We start from the raw sequence: 15,897 nt of genomic DNA on the forward strand, positions 1-15,897 counted from the left end.
GCTCAAAATTTGTCTTTTCACTCATAACTGATTAGTGTATTTTGGTCCACATAGTATAGGGTTACCCGATTTTCGAAAATTGAGAAAAGAGGATGGGAGGGAGCTTTTGAGTAGGTCACTTTTCAGAAGAGATGGTGCCACTACACTGACAAAAAAAACCGACCGCATAATAACTTTTTCAACTAAAACAGAACCGCTAAAAAGCAAAACAAATAACGACTAGTTTCTTTTCCCTTATAATGAATTGTTTCCCAGGGTCTGGTCAGTTTTATTGCTTTTTCCTGGAGCATAGCGAAAGGTTTTCCTTGCCTTATCTTTTATTTCATTTTTGGAATCTTTCCTTGGAGCTATCTGGTGGCAGCGTCAGCAGTTGTGAGCTTGGCCTGAGTCTGGTCCGGCCGTCCATGTACGGTCCCTTTCAGTGTACACGAGCTCCAAGGAAAGATTGAGAGATTCCGTGCCTCTGTAGTCTAGGGCGTTCACCCGGAAAGTGAAAGGACGTGGGTTCGATTACCCGCAGGGGCCGCTGAATTTTCTCTTTCCAAAATATATCTTCGCAACAGCCAGTTGTTAAAACCTTCTTATATTTATAACCGTCTCATTTGCATATTTCCACCTAAGTCGCTCGTACCAGTGCCACCTATCGGCTGTTTTTTGAGTTTTTTTCCTGTCAAAAAAAATTCCCATGACCTAGCGATGCTAACAATGCAAACCGTTTTTCATTTCGGTTATTTTTCCGCGGTTTTTATTCATTGTCAAAGTTTCTACGGACTTTTTGCCCACGCTGTATCTCTTACATTGACTAGCGAGCTTTTGTATGGTTTATTCTTCGCTTTCAGCTCACTTTAAAATTTTAACAGCAATTTTTTGTTTATTGTAAAGTAATATTAGTACATATTGTGAAGGTAGTTCTTCTGGTTGAGGGATAGGACATCTCAGGTCCGTATCAGAAACGCTCTCTCTGCTCGACGTCCACTTAAGGCATCCATTTGGTCAGTAATTGGCCCAATGCTCTTCAATAGTTTTACCAACGAGTTTCCAGCTCCAAAAAGAGGAAACTTAACTATTTATGCTGACGACTCGAAAATTCTGATGACATCCCCAGAAACCCTCAGCAAGGTCGAGATCTGGTTCTGGGTATTTGCAGTGGTCTTAAACGACAGCAAATGTAACTTCAAATGGTTCGCAAGGGGGGAAACTCCCGCCGAACACCACTATCATAATGGAGAACACTATGCCCAAGTCTCAGACAAAATATCTTGGTGCCATTTTAGATAAAAAGCTCAATTTCAAAGCTGCACACATTTACCAGACCACTGCAGGGATCTGCGGCACATCTACATATCGGTCAAGTCTGGCCCGCGACCAGGGCCGTATTTACGCTTTTGCCGCCCCGCTCCCATTTCAGTCTAACTTTTTTATGTGCTAACTTTTAAAGTGCTTGCATTACTTGAATATACGGAGTGGTTTACTAAACAATATAGTTTAACAATTATATATTATTTACGATAGAAATGACGCGCATATGACAAACACGTTTACGAAACGTGAATTAAAAAAAGATGTTTTTTTCTCCCCACCCTCTTTTTATACTCCAAAATTTGCCACCCTGGGCAATTAGCCCGCTTAGCCCCCCCCCCCCCCCCCTGTAAAAACAATACTGCCAGCGACACGTTTTCAAATCAGTGAAGTAGCCCGCACTCTTCTTAAGGTTGAATTGAAAACCTTAATTTAGCTTAACACGAATCTCTTCAAATTTCAGAAGATAATATTTTTTTGCTATTTCATATTAGTCTGTAGACATTCAATTTCGGTAATGCACAGAATTATGAATTTTTGTTCTCACTGGACACTTTTAATCCTTCACTAAATGACTTATAATCAGATTCGTCTTTAGAAAGCTATCCTTAGGCAGGGCCGAAACTAGAACGTGCGTCTAGAGCCTGCGGCAAATCGCTTGAAGAGCGCTTTGTGGCAGACGCACGTGAAACTAGATGTTTGGTCAGCCGGAGGGAAGCCTCCCTCTTTCTGATGCCTCCCACCCTTTTGTAATGTTGAAATTACAAAACGCCTTATTACAAAATTACACCTTACCAGACTCCCTTCTGGTAAGGCGCCTGGGGCACCAGACCCACCTTCTCTTCCCCTAGTTGCGGCCCTGGTCACGATACATAAGTCAAGAAACCCGGGCTGCTAGTTGATTTTAACGACATATGTCGGAAGACCCTGCGAGTCAAGTTAGCTCAAGAATCTTTAGCTGTAAGAGAATTTCTACGACCCATATGGAAGCCCTCGCGACGACCCGAAGGCATAGGCAGAGATAGACTTAGATGTCTGGGGGGCGACATGGTCATTATTGCTAGAGGGGCACTATGATGTTGTTGTCAATTCATATATACACAAATACATTGGATCAATCGACTCCACCTTTGAAGCTGGGGGGGGGGGCATTGCATCCCATGTATCTCCGCCCATGCCCTAAGGTTGAGAAACCCTGGCGTAGGTATATTGCAGCCCGTCTCAGTTTTTCCCGTGTTTAAAAATCAAACAATGAGCTATGAAGTTTCATTGTTGAAGCTTTTGGAACCGAATTTCTTAAACAATGTGAAAACTCCATTGTTTTGATTGGAAACATGATGCTTTCAGATTTCTTCATTCTTAACCATCCCCTCTGAGGAGCGCTCCACGGCTTTTGCCCGTCCCATCTTCGGAGACGACGAGTTTGGATGACCAACCCCCAGTTTGCCCCCGTGTGCAGCTGGCCGGTCGCCATTTCTATCGCGCGCGAGATGGTCGACTGTCAAGGAAGCCGGGGCAGAGGCAAAGCAACCTGTGTCGAAAGGCTTCTTTCCATCGTTGGGCCGAGCCATACGACCTTAACCGGGTCCGGGGCTCGGCCGAAACGTGGTGTACGGGCGAGGCCTCTACCAGGGCACCCAACCAACTTTTACGGTTGCTGCTCTGGGGCCCGTCGAGAGAAGATCTTCGACGGGTTGCGCAGGGTGAAGACGGAAATATGCCTACGTGGGAACCCGCCGTACACAAAGGGGTAACGCGCCTGGCACCATACCTCTTGGGTGGTGTGGAAAATGGTGCATTTTTTAGTTTTGAAAGAAGTTTGTGTACATATACAGTCGAATCCCGTTATAACGAACTCCAAGAGACCGGAGAAACCACTTCGCTGTAACGAAATTTCGTTTTAAAGGAATCTCAGGTTTTTGCATTTTATTCCTATGTAAACTTATCTGGAGAATTAGAAAAGTTTTCGTTAAAACGAGATTTTCGCTATAACGGTATTCGTTAAAACGGGATTCGACTGTAGTTCTAATTCTTTCTTCATTGATTGAAGGGCAAGGTGTTGTATACAAGATCCATTGCCTATGACTAATTGGTTATTTGTGGAGATGAAGATTACAAGGAAGAGAAAATTCATCACTGCCCCCCACGGGGACCCGAACCCCGGTCTCTCGTTTGCCGGACGAGTGCTCTACCATCTAAGATATGGAAGCAGATAGAATATTTCAACCTTGGAACGTATATACAATGCTCCAAGGCTCCGTATATGAACGGCGGCAGCAATCAACTAATAGCTCGTGATATAGTACACAGGCACTCGTCCGGCAAGCGAGCGACCGGGGGTTCGAGTCTCCGTGGGAGCAGTGATGAATTTTCTTCCTTGCGTAATCTCCATCTCCACAAATAACCAGTCTTTCATTGGATCTTGTATTAAAGAGTGGAGAGGACACACGTCTCTATATGCAAGGTGTTGCATGTATACTGAACACTACTACCCGTATTTATCGCATTTAATCTTGACACATACAATTATATAGCCTATATCGTATTTAATCACGTAATTCACTGAAATATAAACATACATACACCACTCTGTTGTAACCAATAGGTGGAGGATTCCGCACTTATTAATCAATTATTAGCTCAGATAGGCTAATTGATATAGTAAAACCCTTCTTTTGCGGAACGTCTAGATACGTACAGGGAAGCTTATGGGAGTCTATAGACTTGGTACGCCCTGAGAAAATGCATCTACCTCAGTCAGATAACATTTTACAATATACAAACAGCAACTGTTAAAATTTTGGAGCAATCTGATTTTTTAATTAATATTATTGCTCATAAAATACATTAATATCATATTGGTTTTTTTCTTTTCCATGCGGTTAGTACATTAGTCGAAAACCGGTTACCCATATCAATCATAGAATTATAACAGTTGTGTTTTTTTATTTGATAGATGACGGAAGGGGTCATAGTTCAATGTTTTTTTTTATATAACGGTATACACTTAGTAGTTATTTTCAATATTTTCTAGAAGGCATATTTTGAAGAGAAAAATGCGTGTCTGACGTAAATATTGTTTTGAAGAATCTGCCTGCTCCCTGCAGAGACACTTTTTGAATGGAGGACCAGCTCACAATCATGCCCAGAAGTTAGAAAAACCATTTCAGGCAACTAATCGCTGCACCGTCAATAGGCCATATGGAATGACTAAATACGAAGCCTGATCCTTAGACTGTATCTAAGAATAGTTCTTATCTAGAAGGCTGCTGTGTTGGTCAATCTGTATCAAGTATTGCGAACATGTTATGATCAGGATTAATGCATCAACATAATTGCTCGTATATATCTCTTTTGGAAAAGAAAATTTATGATTGATAATTTTGATTCAAATATAGCAGTGAGACCTCAATGATCAGGGCCGGATTAACTATTAAGAGCAAAATGAGCACGTGCTTAGGGCATCCGGACAAAAAGGGCACCACAAAAAAAAGATCAAATAGTACATTGTTTTTAAATGTACAATTTTTTTCTGAGCATCAACCATCCAGTAGAAAATTCTAAAATTTTAAATTTCAAGAGCATTTGATTTCACAATTGAAGGTTTTATCAAAAGGTTGACCAGGGCCGCAACTAAAAGAGGGGGGGGGAGTGGGGATCTGTTCCCTGGGTGATGGGCCAGGAAGGGCATCGAGTTTACACTTTTTCCCTTTATAAATTACGGGAAGGGGGATGCCAAAATGGACACAGGACCCCTCCCCAAGCAACGGTAAATTTTCATTTCTACTTACTAAGGGAGCAAAAGCGGAGAAACTTAATCCAATTGCGAACAAGAACTCGCATTAATGATCAGTTTTTGGATTGAGATTTTGCTCAATTTCCATAAAGTAAGCCCAGAGCTGCCTCAACAGCAACATAGGCAAAACGAATTTTTCTGAGCCCCCCCACTTAAAAATACCTGCTTTCCAATTTGCATGCACTCCCGGCACTTGCATTTCCCGGCACTTTGGAAATGGTATGATGTAATTGAGGGAAAGTTCTTCGGTTTTTCTAAAATTTACCAAATAAATTTGTAAAAATTTGAGTAAAATATATACTATTATAAGTTTGGAGCCCACTAAAACATGGGACCCTGTGCAAATGCCCATGTGGAAATCGGGCCCTGCTTACTTGCACTCGAAAATTGTAAACATATCCAATTGTCATGAAGGACCATGGGTTATACTGTATAAGGTTAAAAGTAAAAGGGGGACGGGGCACACACTACCAAAATCATGAGTGCTTAGGGCCTTCATATGGGTTAATCCGGCCCTGTCAATGATATAATCAGTCTATAAATAAAATGAAGTTATACAAAAGAAATCACTCAATGCACAATGGTTTTTATTTCTGAATAATGTGATTAAAACAAATTAATTTGTTTAATTTACTAAATTAAACAAATTTAATGTGTTTAATTTATTAAAACTTAAAAATTAAACACACACACACACAAAAAAAGAAATTTGACAGCCTATAATAAAATGATGCAAATAAAAGCAATCTTTATACATAAATCTCTCAACAATGGTATTCTAATTACTGATATCACAACTCAGCGCAATCTAATCAAAACATAAGTGGTGCAAATTATCGCCCCCCGCTGCATGTGTATTTAAAACCTCTATAGAATAACTGTCTTGCTTTAATTATTTCAATAATCTATTGAAAATTATGACAGATTTTCCAGAATTAAAAAATATCAATTAAAAACAAAATGAAAACGTCATTATTCAAACTCTTTAGTGAATTGTGGTATATATTTCATTCTGGTTTCCTAAAAAAAATATATTTTATTAATAACACAAATTTATCAATATAAATTGAGAAACGCTCATGATATAACATAAAAATATATAAAATGTCTCAAGTATCATTTTACAAATATTTATTCATCGTTAAGTGTTGTCATAAATATCAATAAATAAATTAATTAAAATTTAACTGCTCATTATACTTCATCATATGTGAATTATATTTGAATATGAAATAACCTTCAAAGGGGTTGAATAATTAACAAAATGCTTGTACACAGAATACTCCAAACACAACCCACTATTAATACTCCTTTATAATTATTTACAATGTGATTTATATTTTGCTTCTTTGCACCACTTCATGTTACAAGTTATGCAATTTGACTTATTTTATAAAGACTAATGCAAAAGCAAGTTATGACTAGAAAAGAAATATTTCACAGGTATAATATATGTATATAAAATACACTAATAACTTCCCTTATGTAATTTCTGAAATTTTTTGCAATAATTAAAAGTACAACTTCAAAAACAAGCAGAAACTATACGTATAAAATTAAGCAGGAAGACAATTATATACATTTGAACCTGCATTATAAATCACCATCTAAACATATTTCAAAATTATGCCAATTAAAAAAAGCTACTCATAGAAAAAGCTGTATGTAAATGTGGTTATATGAGCATTTTACGAATTCACCAAAAGATATTTCAAATGCAATGTCTGATAAAAACCTTTAATGGTTCCAAAAACATTGGACGCTCACAAATCTTGCATTAATTAACAAATATTTTACTCTTACATGTAGAAAACTTTTCTCAAAATTACTATTCATGAAACTATATGAAGCAATTATTTAAAAAAGTTATTTCACGAAAGCAACACTTGTTTCATTTTTGATAAACAGCAATTTCTGAACCAATCTATGCACAACACAAATCAATTTCTTCAAAACTATGCAATGTATAAAAGATCAAAATGAACATGTACATGCAATTTAAAGGTGCTAAAAATATATGCCATAGTTATTGATTCAATTATTATTAAGCTCCAGAGAAATTTCCTCTTTTTATTAATCATAGGCTTAAGTTTTGTTATATAAATTATCTTTTATGAACATGAATCTCTTCAAGTTTTGAATCTCACAGAAAACTATGCAAATGTTCTCTGCACACATTATAGTGTAAAGATTATATGTACAAATATTTAAATAAATCATGTATACAGTTGTGAATTAAGTAATTAATTTAGCGTGTAAATACCTAATAATTTCGTGCAACTACAATATATATACATAGCAAAATAGGATATCAAAACATACTAATTATAACTGTACAAATATTTATTTAATCAGCACATCAGTAATGAAATTTTTTTTCTGGCAACACTGACAGAAGATGAAATAGAATTACTTATTTGATAAAGGAAACAAAAATTCTTGCATTAACTATCAACAGCAATCGCAAATGGCCCACTCAAATAATGTCTTATGATTTGAAAAATGGCAGTTTGTGTATTTATTACTTTCACTTGTTTAATTGGTTAACATCAATATCTCTGGTTTCCAACACAAAAAGGTGGAAAGAGATAAGTTTAGATTAATTTTGTGGTGGTTTGTTTGTTGTATTTAGATACTCAAATGAGGCTATATTTAAATCAAAATTAATGTATAAAAAATTAAGAACACAAATGCATCAAATGACATGTGTTACTAATAATTTCTTGTTAGTGTTTATTAATTTTAAATTTCGATTCTGCATTTTACATTCATCAATAGTGAAATACATAAAAATGGAAATTCATACCATTCAAAAGAAAGAAATTGTGGATAAAAAAAATACAAGTAACTTTCGGCGATAGATATAGAAAGGAAAAGAAGATAATAGGTACAAGAATGTCTGCTAGTGAAACTAAGATTTAAAAAAAAAAGAACAGAGCTTCAATCAACGAAAGAATGAAAACATTCCCATTACTCTGATTACATAAAAACCGATCAAGGGATGTCCTGTAACTTTGGAATTGATCTGTGAGAAGATTAGGTTGATTTCTAAAAAATAGCAGCAGAAAACTGCAGTTTGTACATCATCCTGCAGAAAGTTGGTTTTCTGTGGTTCCTAACAGAATTGAGGTGTGAATGCAAGCCGTTACCTGTTACAGTCTTGCCACATAGAGCAACAAACCTACAATTACCCAAACATTCAGTCATTACACTTCACTCATAGCTTGAGAAATAGATGGTGGCACTAAGAATTCACACGCAACACTAGATACAAACCCAGGCTGTTGCAAAGAACGATTGTTCATTAAACTAGAATATGAAATTCAAAAAGGGAAACACGCAGATAAGAGTGAAAACTTTTTTTTTAAAACAGATAAAAACAGAACATTGTGAACATTTTTGAAGATTTCATTGAGGAATTATAATTTAATAATATTCTCATCCCAAGGAAACAGGAGACAAGAACAGGTAGAATAACACAATATCTTTCAGCATCTACAACTCAATAAATTAGTAATGCATATATATTTGGTAATGTACGTTATTTTCTAATTTTTTTTACACAAATGCAGGAAAACATGTAACGAAAGTAAATAATATAATTATTATTCCCTTGCGCTATTAAGGGTAGAGAGATGAAGTTAGAAAACTTATACAGAAAAAGTTATAGCAAAATTTAACATGAATTTATCGACTGACAAGTTTATGATTGCGAGGCACCATATTGTATACTCATTCTAATATTATTTGAGAAGGCCATGTTGGGTTGCCACGAGTCAATGCTGTTCTACACTAAATTCTCAAGACACTTCTTCTAAAAATTGATCGTCAATAATTAAATGCATTTATTGGCCACAATATGCCCCAGAGTTTCAACTCGGCAATGAAGGGTATTGCACCACAAATTCATACAAATAATTTAAAAAGAATCTTTTTCCTCATCAGAAAAAATTGGTTATTTCCCCCACAGAAAATTAACATACTGGAAGGAAGAAAACACTATAGAAAATATTGAAAATTGACTTATAAAAATTAGAGAAAATGAGGTAGTAGGCACTATTCACATTTGCCAATATCGATATTTCCTCAGAAAAAAAGCACTATTTTAAAATTTAAAAATGAAGTTAATAAATTTTGTACCATTTGATAAATATTTATTAATTTATCAAAAATAACTCATAATAATTATGACAAAATTAAGTAAATACCTTAAATATTTAAATGATTGCTAAAAATAATTCCGCTAATGATATCTTCTCATTACGCTTAATATCTTAGAAGGTGTACAGGATTTTACTTCATTTTCATCATAAGAATTAAAAATGTCCTCTTATATGAAAATGAGCAGAATTGATTATCGATGGATAGATTTTCTTCTGCAATGCTAAAAAAGGTATCATTCAATCATAAATTTGTTTCCTTGGGTCATTTCCAAATTCATTTGGTTCTTTTCATTGGTTTTCTTGGGTTATTTCATTCGATAAGTATAAATTTTTCAAACGACCAATAGAGTCTTCCCATTTGCACACAAAAATCTCATAGGAGACATAAATCCATTTTCAACATTTATCACATTTTACTATATCCTACTAGCTCTGCACGTCCGCAATACTTTGAAATATACACAATTCATTTTGTACTATTATCACTCGCAAACATTTTAATAGGTTACCGGTATGTGCATATATACAATATTGTAAGTACTATACTTGTAAGAGATAGATTACTTTTATTATCAACATAGAGCTGAAAACTTTCTAAGCACAATCAACATAAAAATATAATGTCAAATCAGTTACAAAATATTTTCACATTATGATGGCCGAATACGAGTCATTCACGATAAATGTTCTTATGTATTCTTAAAATTTCTCGAACCAGATAAAATCTAAAAAAATATCGGAATTAAGAGAAATAAGCTATAACAAAAATTTACAAAGCATAACTCTCCTTAAAACACTGTCGACACAGACTAATATAGAAAATTAGTTCATACATATAGTTTTAGGAAATTATTTTGGAACTATGGTAATCTAATGAACTATATATTTTGATTTTTGCTTGACATTGTAAATAAAAATATACCGTAATTTTTTTTTGTACAAAAATTACAATAAATCAATAATCGTACAAAGATAATTTACATTATTGTCATGTATCACAGAAAAATAAATTCTAAACTAAAAACCGGCTTCACACATTCATGTTTTTTTTTAGTATCTACTGGAAATTCATCTTCGGAATTTTCAAGTCCACATTTTTTATCACAAATGTTCACAGCGATCCAGATCCTTGAGACAAATGACATTCCTATGTATGTATGAAAATTTAAACAAAAATTAATGCAATGAAATAATAAACTGAATGTTTTATAAAATCAATAAAAGAAATATGAAATGAGTTTAATACTGATTAAACTAGGGTACAAAGAAAATAGGATATAATTAAATCAGTTTTTTTTGCCAATAAATGATATGTCCCGAAAAATGCTTTTGGGATGCATGTTTGTCCTTGTTTTTCATTTGCGTAGTTAAAAGATCAATGAAGTTAGCTCATGATTGCACGGGTGAGAAAATATTCTGTTAGTGCACAGGTCAGGTATCACAGACCCATTTTTGAATATATTTTATATAAAGTAGCTATAATACCCGGCGCTGGCCAGGTTTTCTTCAATTACTGGGAGGATTAAAAAGATTTCAAACCATTATAAAGGCGTAAACATAATACTGGCAACATTGAAGTGACGAATCATTGTAAAGGCATATACATGTCAAAAGCATTGCTAGGGAACTACGGTAACCAAAATAAATGTACTGAAAGTGATTGTTGAGGCCCAGGAACCATTTTTGCCTGTCTTTTTTTTTTTTTTTTTTTTGCCCATTCGGGACATTTTCCCAGCTCTGAGAAACTTTTAAAGTAGCTTATCGTTCAAGTCAGGTCTTGTTTGGTATATATGCAAAATTTGACGATGATCTCTCTAAAATTGTATATTTGTATAGAGAACAGACAGAAAATCAATTTTATATATGTATAATTATGCAGATTTTACTTATAATATTTTGATTGATTAATGATTATACAGGGTGCATAGGAATAACTATCCTGCAATAACTCCCAAATCATTGTGATCCTAGAAGTATACTTCTAATTGGAAAAAGTATTGAAATAATGTGTAGAGCGTAGATACGTCACTCATATTGTAAGGGATTGCATAGCTATTAAAATAAAAAAAAATTAACTTTTTATTTGGTCACCCTGTCCTAAAAAACTCAATTAGAAAGTTATTGCCCTGTCGCTCCTGATGCCAATTAAAAGTTTCTTGTTTATAAGTGCAATATTTGCTTCAATGTTATTGAATTCAATATTTGCTAAAAATGAGGGAAAGAACAGCATACAAAGCGTAGAATGAGCTTGTCCGCTAGTTTATTTATTTTGCTTATTTATTTTTTCTTTCCCTCATTACAGTCACTTTCGAATTCAAATATCGCAGCGATTATTACAATATTTTACTTGTAAACATTGTTTCCCCCCCCCCCTGTTTTGTTGGCCTCGGGAGAGAAAGGGCAACAACTTCCTAATTAGGGTTTTTTAAAAAGACTGTAATCAAATAATATTTTTTTTAATTTTGGAACCTGTACAAGCCCTTGCAATATGAATGATGGAGCCAAGGTCTACACATTATTTGGATACTATTTATAATTGGAAGTATGTCTGGAAATAACGGTTGACGAGTTATTCCAGAATAAAAAGACTCCCCCCTATGCACCCTGTATTTTTAATTTTGGAGGAGAAAGTATAGTATCAGTTGATATTATATCAAATACTCTACACCAGAGGTGGCCAACAGCTGATCCTCAAGGTGATTTTGTATGGTCCTGACAAGATGAAAATACTGTTATATTTTTGATATTAGTTCCGATTGGCGAAATTGTGGTTATAATGTAGAAAACAGAATTATTTCTGATTTGACAAAAACAATTTGTATTTTCAACACACAAACATAATACCTTTTTAAACACAAAGGTCACATAACTGATTTCAAAAAACCTACTGTGGAAACTCATTGGAAGGTCAGTGATGGTAATCTCAACAAGCAAAATTTCCTTTTTTTTAAGTAAAGCTAAAAAAAAAATTTTTAAATATGCGAGGCACACAAAAAAGATTTGGCCAAGCTGCGAGCAACTGACATCAACTCAAGAAATAAAAGAAACCCTAACCAGAAAAAATTAAGTTCACCAAGTTTGAAAAATCTGAGAAAAGCTATCCCAACACCACATTTCTATCGTAAAGTGCTTGGGAAATGTTTCACAACCATGAAGAAATCAACGTCCGAAATCCAGCCATGAGTGGAAAGACTGCACATAAATGATCTACTGAATCTAATGAGTTGCTGACAAACTTGGGAAAAAATCAGATGTGTCAACCCCAAAAATTTTTTCAAGTCCAGTTTTGTGGACTTGCGGAGTGGATCTCCCGACTTTGACCAAAGCTCTGGAAAAATTCTAGCCAGCGAGGACTTAGTGAGAAGCAATCAAGTCTTAATTACTGATGTACATTAAATATCTCTTCCTAGGCTGTTTACTAACTCGTCTGTAATCCCACCATCAGCCTTGAGAGCTGGGCATCGGGCAATACATTTGAGTCTGATCTGATAAGAAATTGTAGTCCGCGCTGCAGCTATTTGCGCAGTTTCTTTTGAAAGAAAATATAAATGCTCTTTTCCAAAAAATAAGGAGTCCAGTTAATAATTCATTATATAATAATTAGTAATTAAATTAATCAGTCAATAAATACAGTCAAAATGTTTGTGGCCTACGATACCATAGCAACCAATCCTTCTGGGTGCAGATTATGTGCTGAAGTTCTCTCCCCTTGTGCATGCACGGCAGCTTACATACCGAAATTGTAACTGATGTGGCCCGCAATACTACCTCTGAACATTACGTTGGCCCTCGTACAGAGAGAAGTTGGCCACCCCTGCTCTACACACAATAAAGGCACTGAACTGAATTAAGAAAAAGGAATACAGTCAACTCCACTTAATTGAATTACGCGCGGATATGCACAAAAATTTCTCTCATAGAGGCAATGTTCCCAGCTTAATAGGATAATTTCAACTACTTTTTCCCTGCTTAATTGAATGGTACGCTTCACACGTCAGCTGTAAATACACATCAACCACTACACATATAATGTTTTTATTGAACCAAACATTTGGAATTAATGTAAAATAATGTTACTATAGTCCGTTTCAGGTTAACTTTGCAGTGAAGAGGAAGCTACGAGGGAACCTCATCACTCGTTGCTATGGCAACAAAAGCCTCTTAACCAATGTATCGATGCGCGGCCTGGGTAAGGTATGGACGATTTCTAGGATACCACGAAAATGTCGTTGTGGTTGCTATAGATTTTTGGATAATGGTAACCAATATTTTTTTCTAATTTAAAAATTTCAAACGAAGAAACATCGGTTCAAAACGATATTTTTCTTTTCTTTTTCACAAAATCATTAAAAAAATTGAAATATTCTGTATAAATGATCATCATAAAACTCCGATTTATGGGAACTTTATTTTGCGGCGGAGGAGTACACTCTCTACCTTTCTCTCCACTGCAAAGTTAACCTAAAACAAACTATAGGTTAAGATAGCTACATTTAAGAGTATGTACATGCCTCCAAGTATTTAAGTTGTCATCAATACGTACATTTAATTATTTTATTTTTGTTCTGTGTTGAGCCAATAGAGGGAGCTAACTTTCCTGATGAAAAGTAAAAATATCAGGTACTGCAATCATTGTAACTAAATATGATTTTCATTTTTCCTGTCTGATTTATTTGAAGAGCTTTATTAATATTTTGATAATATATAATTTATTCAATATCCTTCATTAAATATACAAACTACACTAACGTTGTAAAATGGCAATTGAATTGTTCCCCTGCATAATCAGAGCTGACTGTATTTACTATTTAGCTTATAATAGATCAATGCAATTTACATTTCAAAAGTTACCAAACTTTAGTAAAATAACTGATGCTTACACAGTCAAAAATAAATGTAATAAACAATTAAACGAATAGGATCACACTCACCATCACAATATTTTTAATGTTAACGGAATGGGTCCCTACATGAATAACTGAATGGGGTAGTCACACACTTTTCTCCCTAAAAATAACATGTTCATTCCTCAAGGCCCTGAGCGAGTGTGTGTTATATATATCTTCACCCTCAGTTCCACATATCTCCTGTCTTTGATATCAATGCATTGTTTTATTTTTTGAAGGGATGCTTTGGTCATGGATTTGCACATACAAAAGTTATATCTTATAAAGTGATTAGACCAGCTCTAGTAACAGATGATGGTTATTTATATTCTTAGAAATTCGAATATATATCACTGATTTAGGTCTTACATTTGAAAAAATTCAAATGAAAAATTATTTTTTATATTGACTATCTAATAGTTATTATGTGCGGATTTATAATTTAAAAATAAAAATTATACGTATTGAATCATATATGTTTACCATTCATTCGTTCAATGGAAGTCTGGGGTGGTGGTCGTCTGCCTCATGTTCTGGTGGTCTGGTCCACTTGATCAACATCTCAGGAGAACGGTATAGGAATATCAATTTGGCAAATAGATCTTCTTCCAAACTGAACTCGCGGCTCTCACGAACAAGATATATGTCTAAGCAAAGCTGGAGTACTCTATCCACATATGGCATGTCATCAAACATGATCACGAAAGACTGGCCAGCCACTAGAGTACGTACAACTCTTGACACCAATAGAACGAATGTGGTATACAGGCCGATGATGCTGTAAAATATTGGAGAGAGAACATTTTTATACAAATCAAATACTCTGATAGATTTTGTTTATTTTGCATACTAGATATGCGTTGATTGTTAAGGTTTTGACAATACAAAGGATTATATTATAATTTTCTAAATAATAATAATGGTGTGTGTGTGCGTGCGTGAGTGCAGGGTCCATATACTTGTAATATTATTTAGAGAACTCACCCATATCCGGAAATTATGGACAGCTCTGCAGGAAAAGCTTTTTCGTTGAAAGCAACCATGCGCAAGTAATCACAGTTTTTGACACCTGGAATTCTGTACAGGGGATCTGTACACTCATTACCAATCTTCTCATCTTGCACTTCCCACCATTTTGTGCTCGTTGTATCATTAGGATTTAGAAGGCACATAGATATCTGCAAACCACGATATGCAGATGTCCCGAAATAGTTAGATTTATCTTTGATATCTAATTTGAAAATCAATAAAAAAGATTTGCAATTGAAGAACAGCGCAACAATGAATTGCAATCACTAAGCCAACTTGATATACATGTGCCAGAATCTAATTTCAATGCTAATGCTAAATATATCTTTTTAATTATTTCCTATATATTGATAAATAAAAAAATTATATTTTTATTTTACAATAAAAAATTCACAATAGAGTAATGGTTTCCAAACTGTGCATCACAGCTCCCAGAAGCAGGTGTGGATCCAGAAGAGAATGGAAGCAAATGCCCCTCCCGAGCCCTATGAGCAGAGAGTGAAGTTATGTAATATGAGAAAAGTTGGTTTGTCCTGTAAAATACAGGATGAACCACCTAACTTACACAACAAGTTGCCCATCCTGAAATATTGCCCTGAATCTGCACTTGTCCAGACCAGCCCTCAAACTTTGCCAAAGCATTGCATAGACTTGGGATAATGAAAACGATGCATGCATTAACGATTGACAGAAATTTGGCTTTTTATTGGACTATTTAAATGAC

At 34.8% G+C, this 15,897-nt stretch overlaps 1 protein-coding gene across 6 annotated transcripts in view; it reads right to left on the minus strand.

Moving 5' to 3' along the window:
- Positions 1-5,826: 5,826 nt before the first annotated feature.
- Piezo (piezo type mechanosensitive ion channel component) overlaps positions 5,827-15,897 on the minus strand; it is a 104,475-nt gene continuing 94,404 nt past the window's right edge. For all 6 annotated transcript variants that reach the window (XM_089250674.1, XM_089250680.1, XM_089250675.1 and 3 more), the window contains 3 exons: positions 15,129-15,375; positions 14,628-14,922; positions 5,827-10,405 (listed from right to left, as the gene is read on the minus strand). In XM_089250674.1, the coding sequence (XP_089106800.1) occupies positions 14,631-14,922; positions 15,129-15,375 (539 nt within the window). In that variant the 3' untranslated portion in view covers positions 5,827-10,405; positions 14,628-14,630. The remainder of the gene's footprint in view (positions 10,406-14,627; positions 14,923-15,128; positions 15,376-15,897) is intronic.

The sequence above is a fragment of the Pholcus phalangioides genome, unplaced genomic scaffold, assembly GCF_987345545.1.
Source record: "Pholcus phalangioides strain wild (caught in Gottingen) unplaced genomic scaffold, Ppha-v1.0 ptg000024l_1, whole genome shotgun sequence".
Classification (NCBI taxonomy): Eukaryota; Metazoa; Arthropoda; class Arachnida; order Araneae; family Pholcidae; genus Pholcus; species Pholcus phalangioides.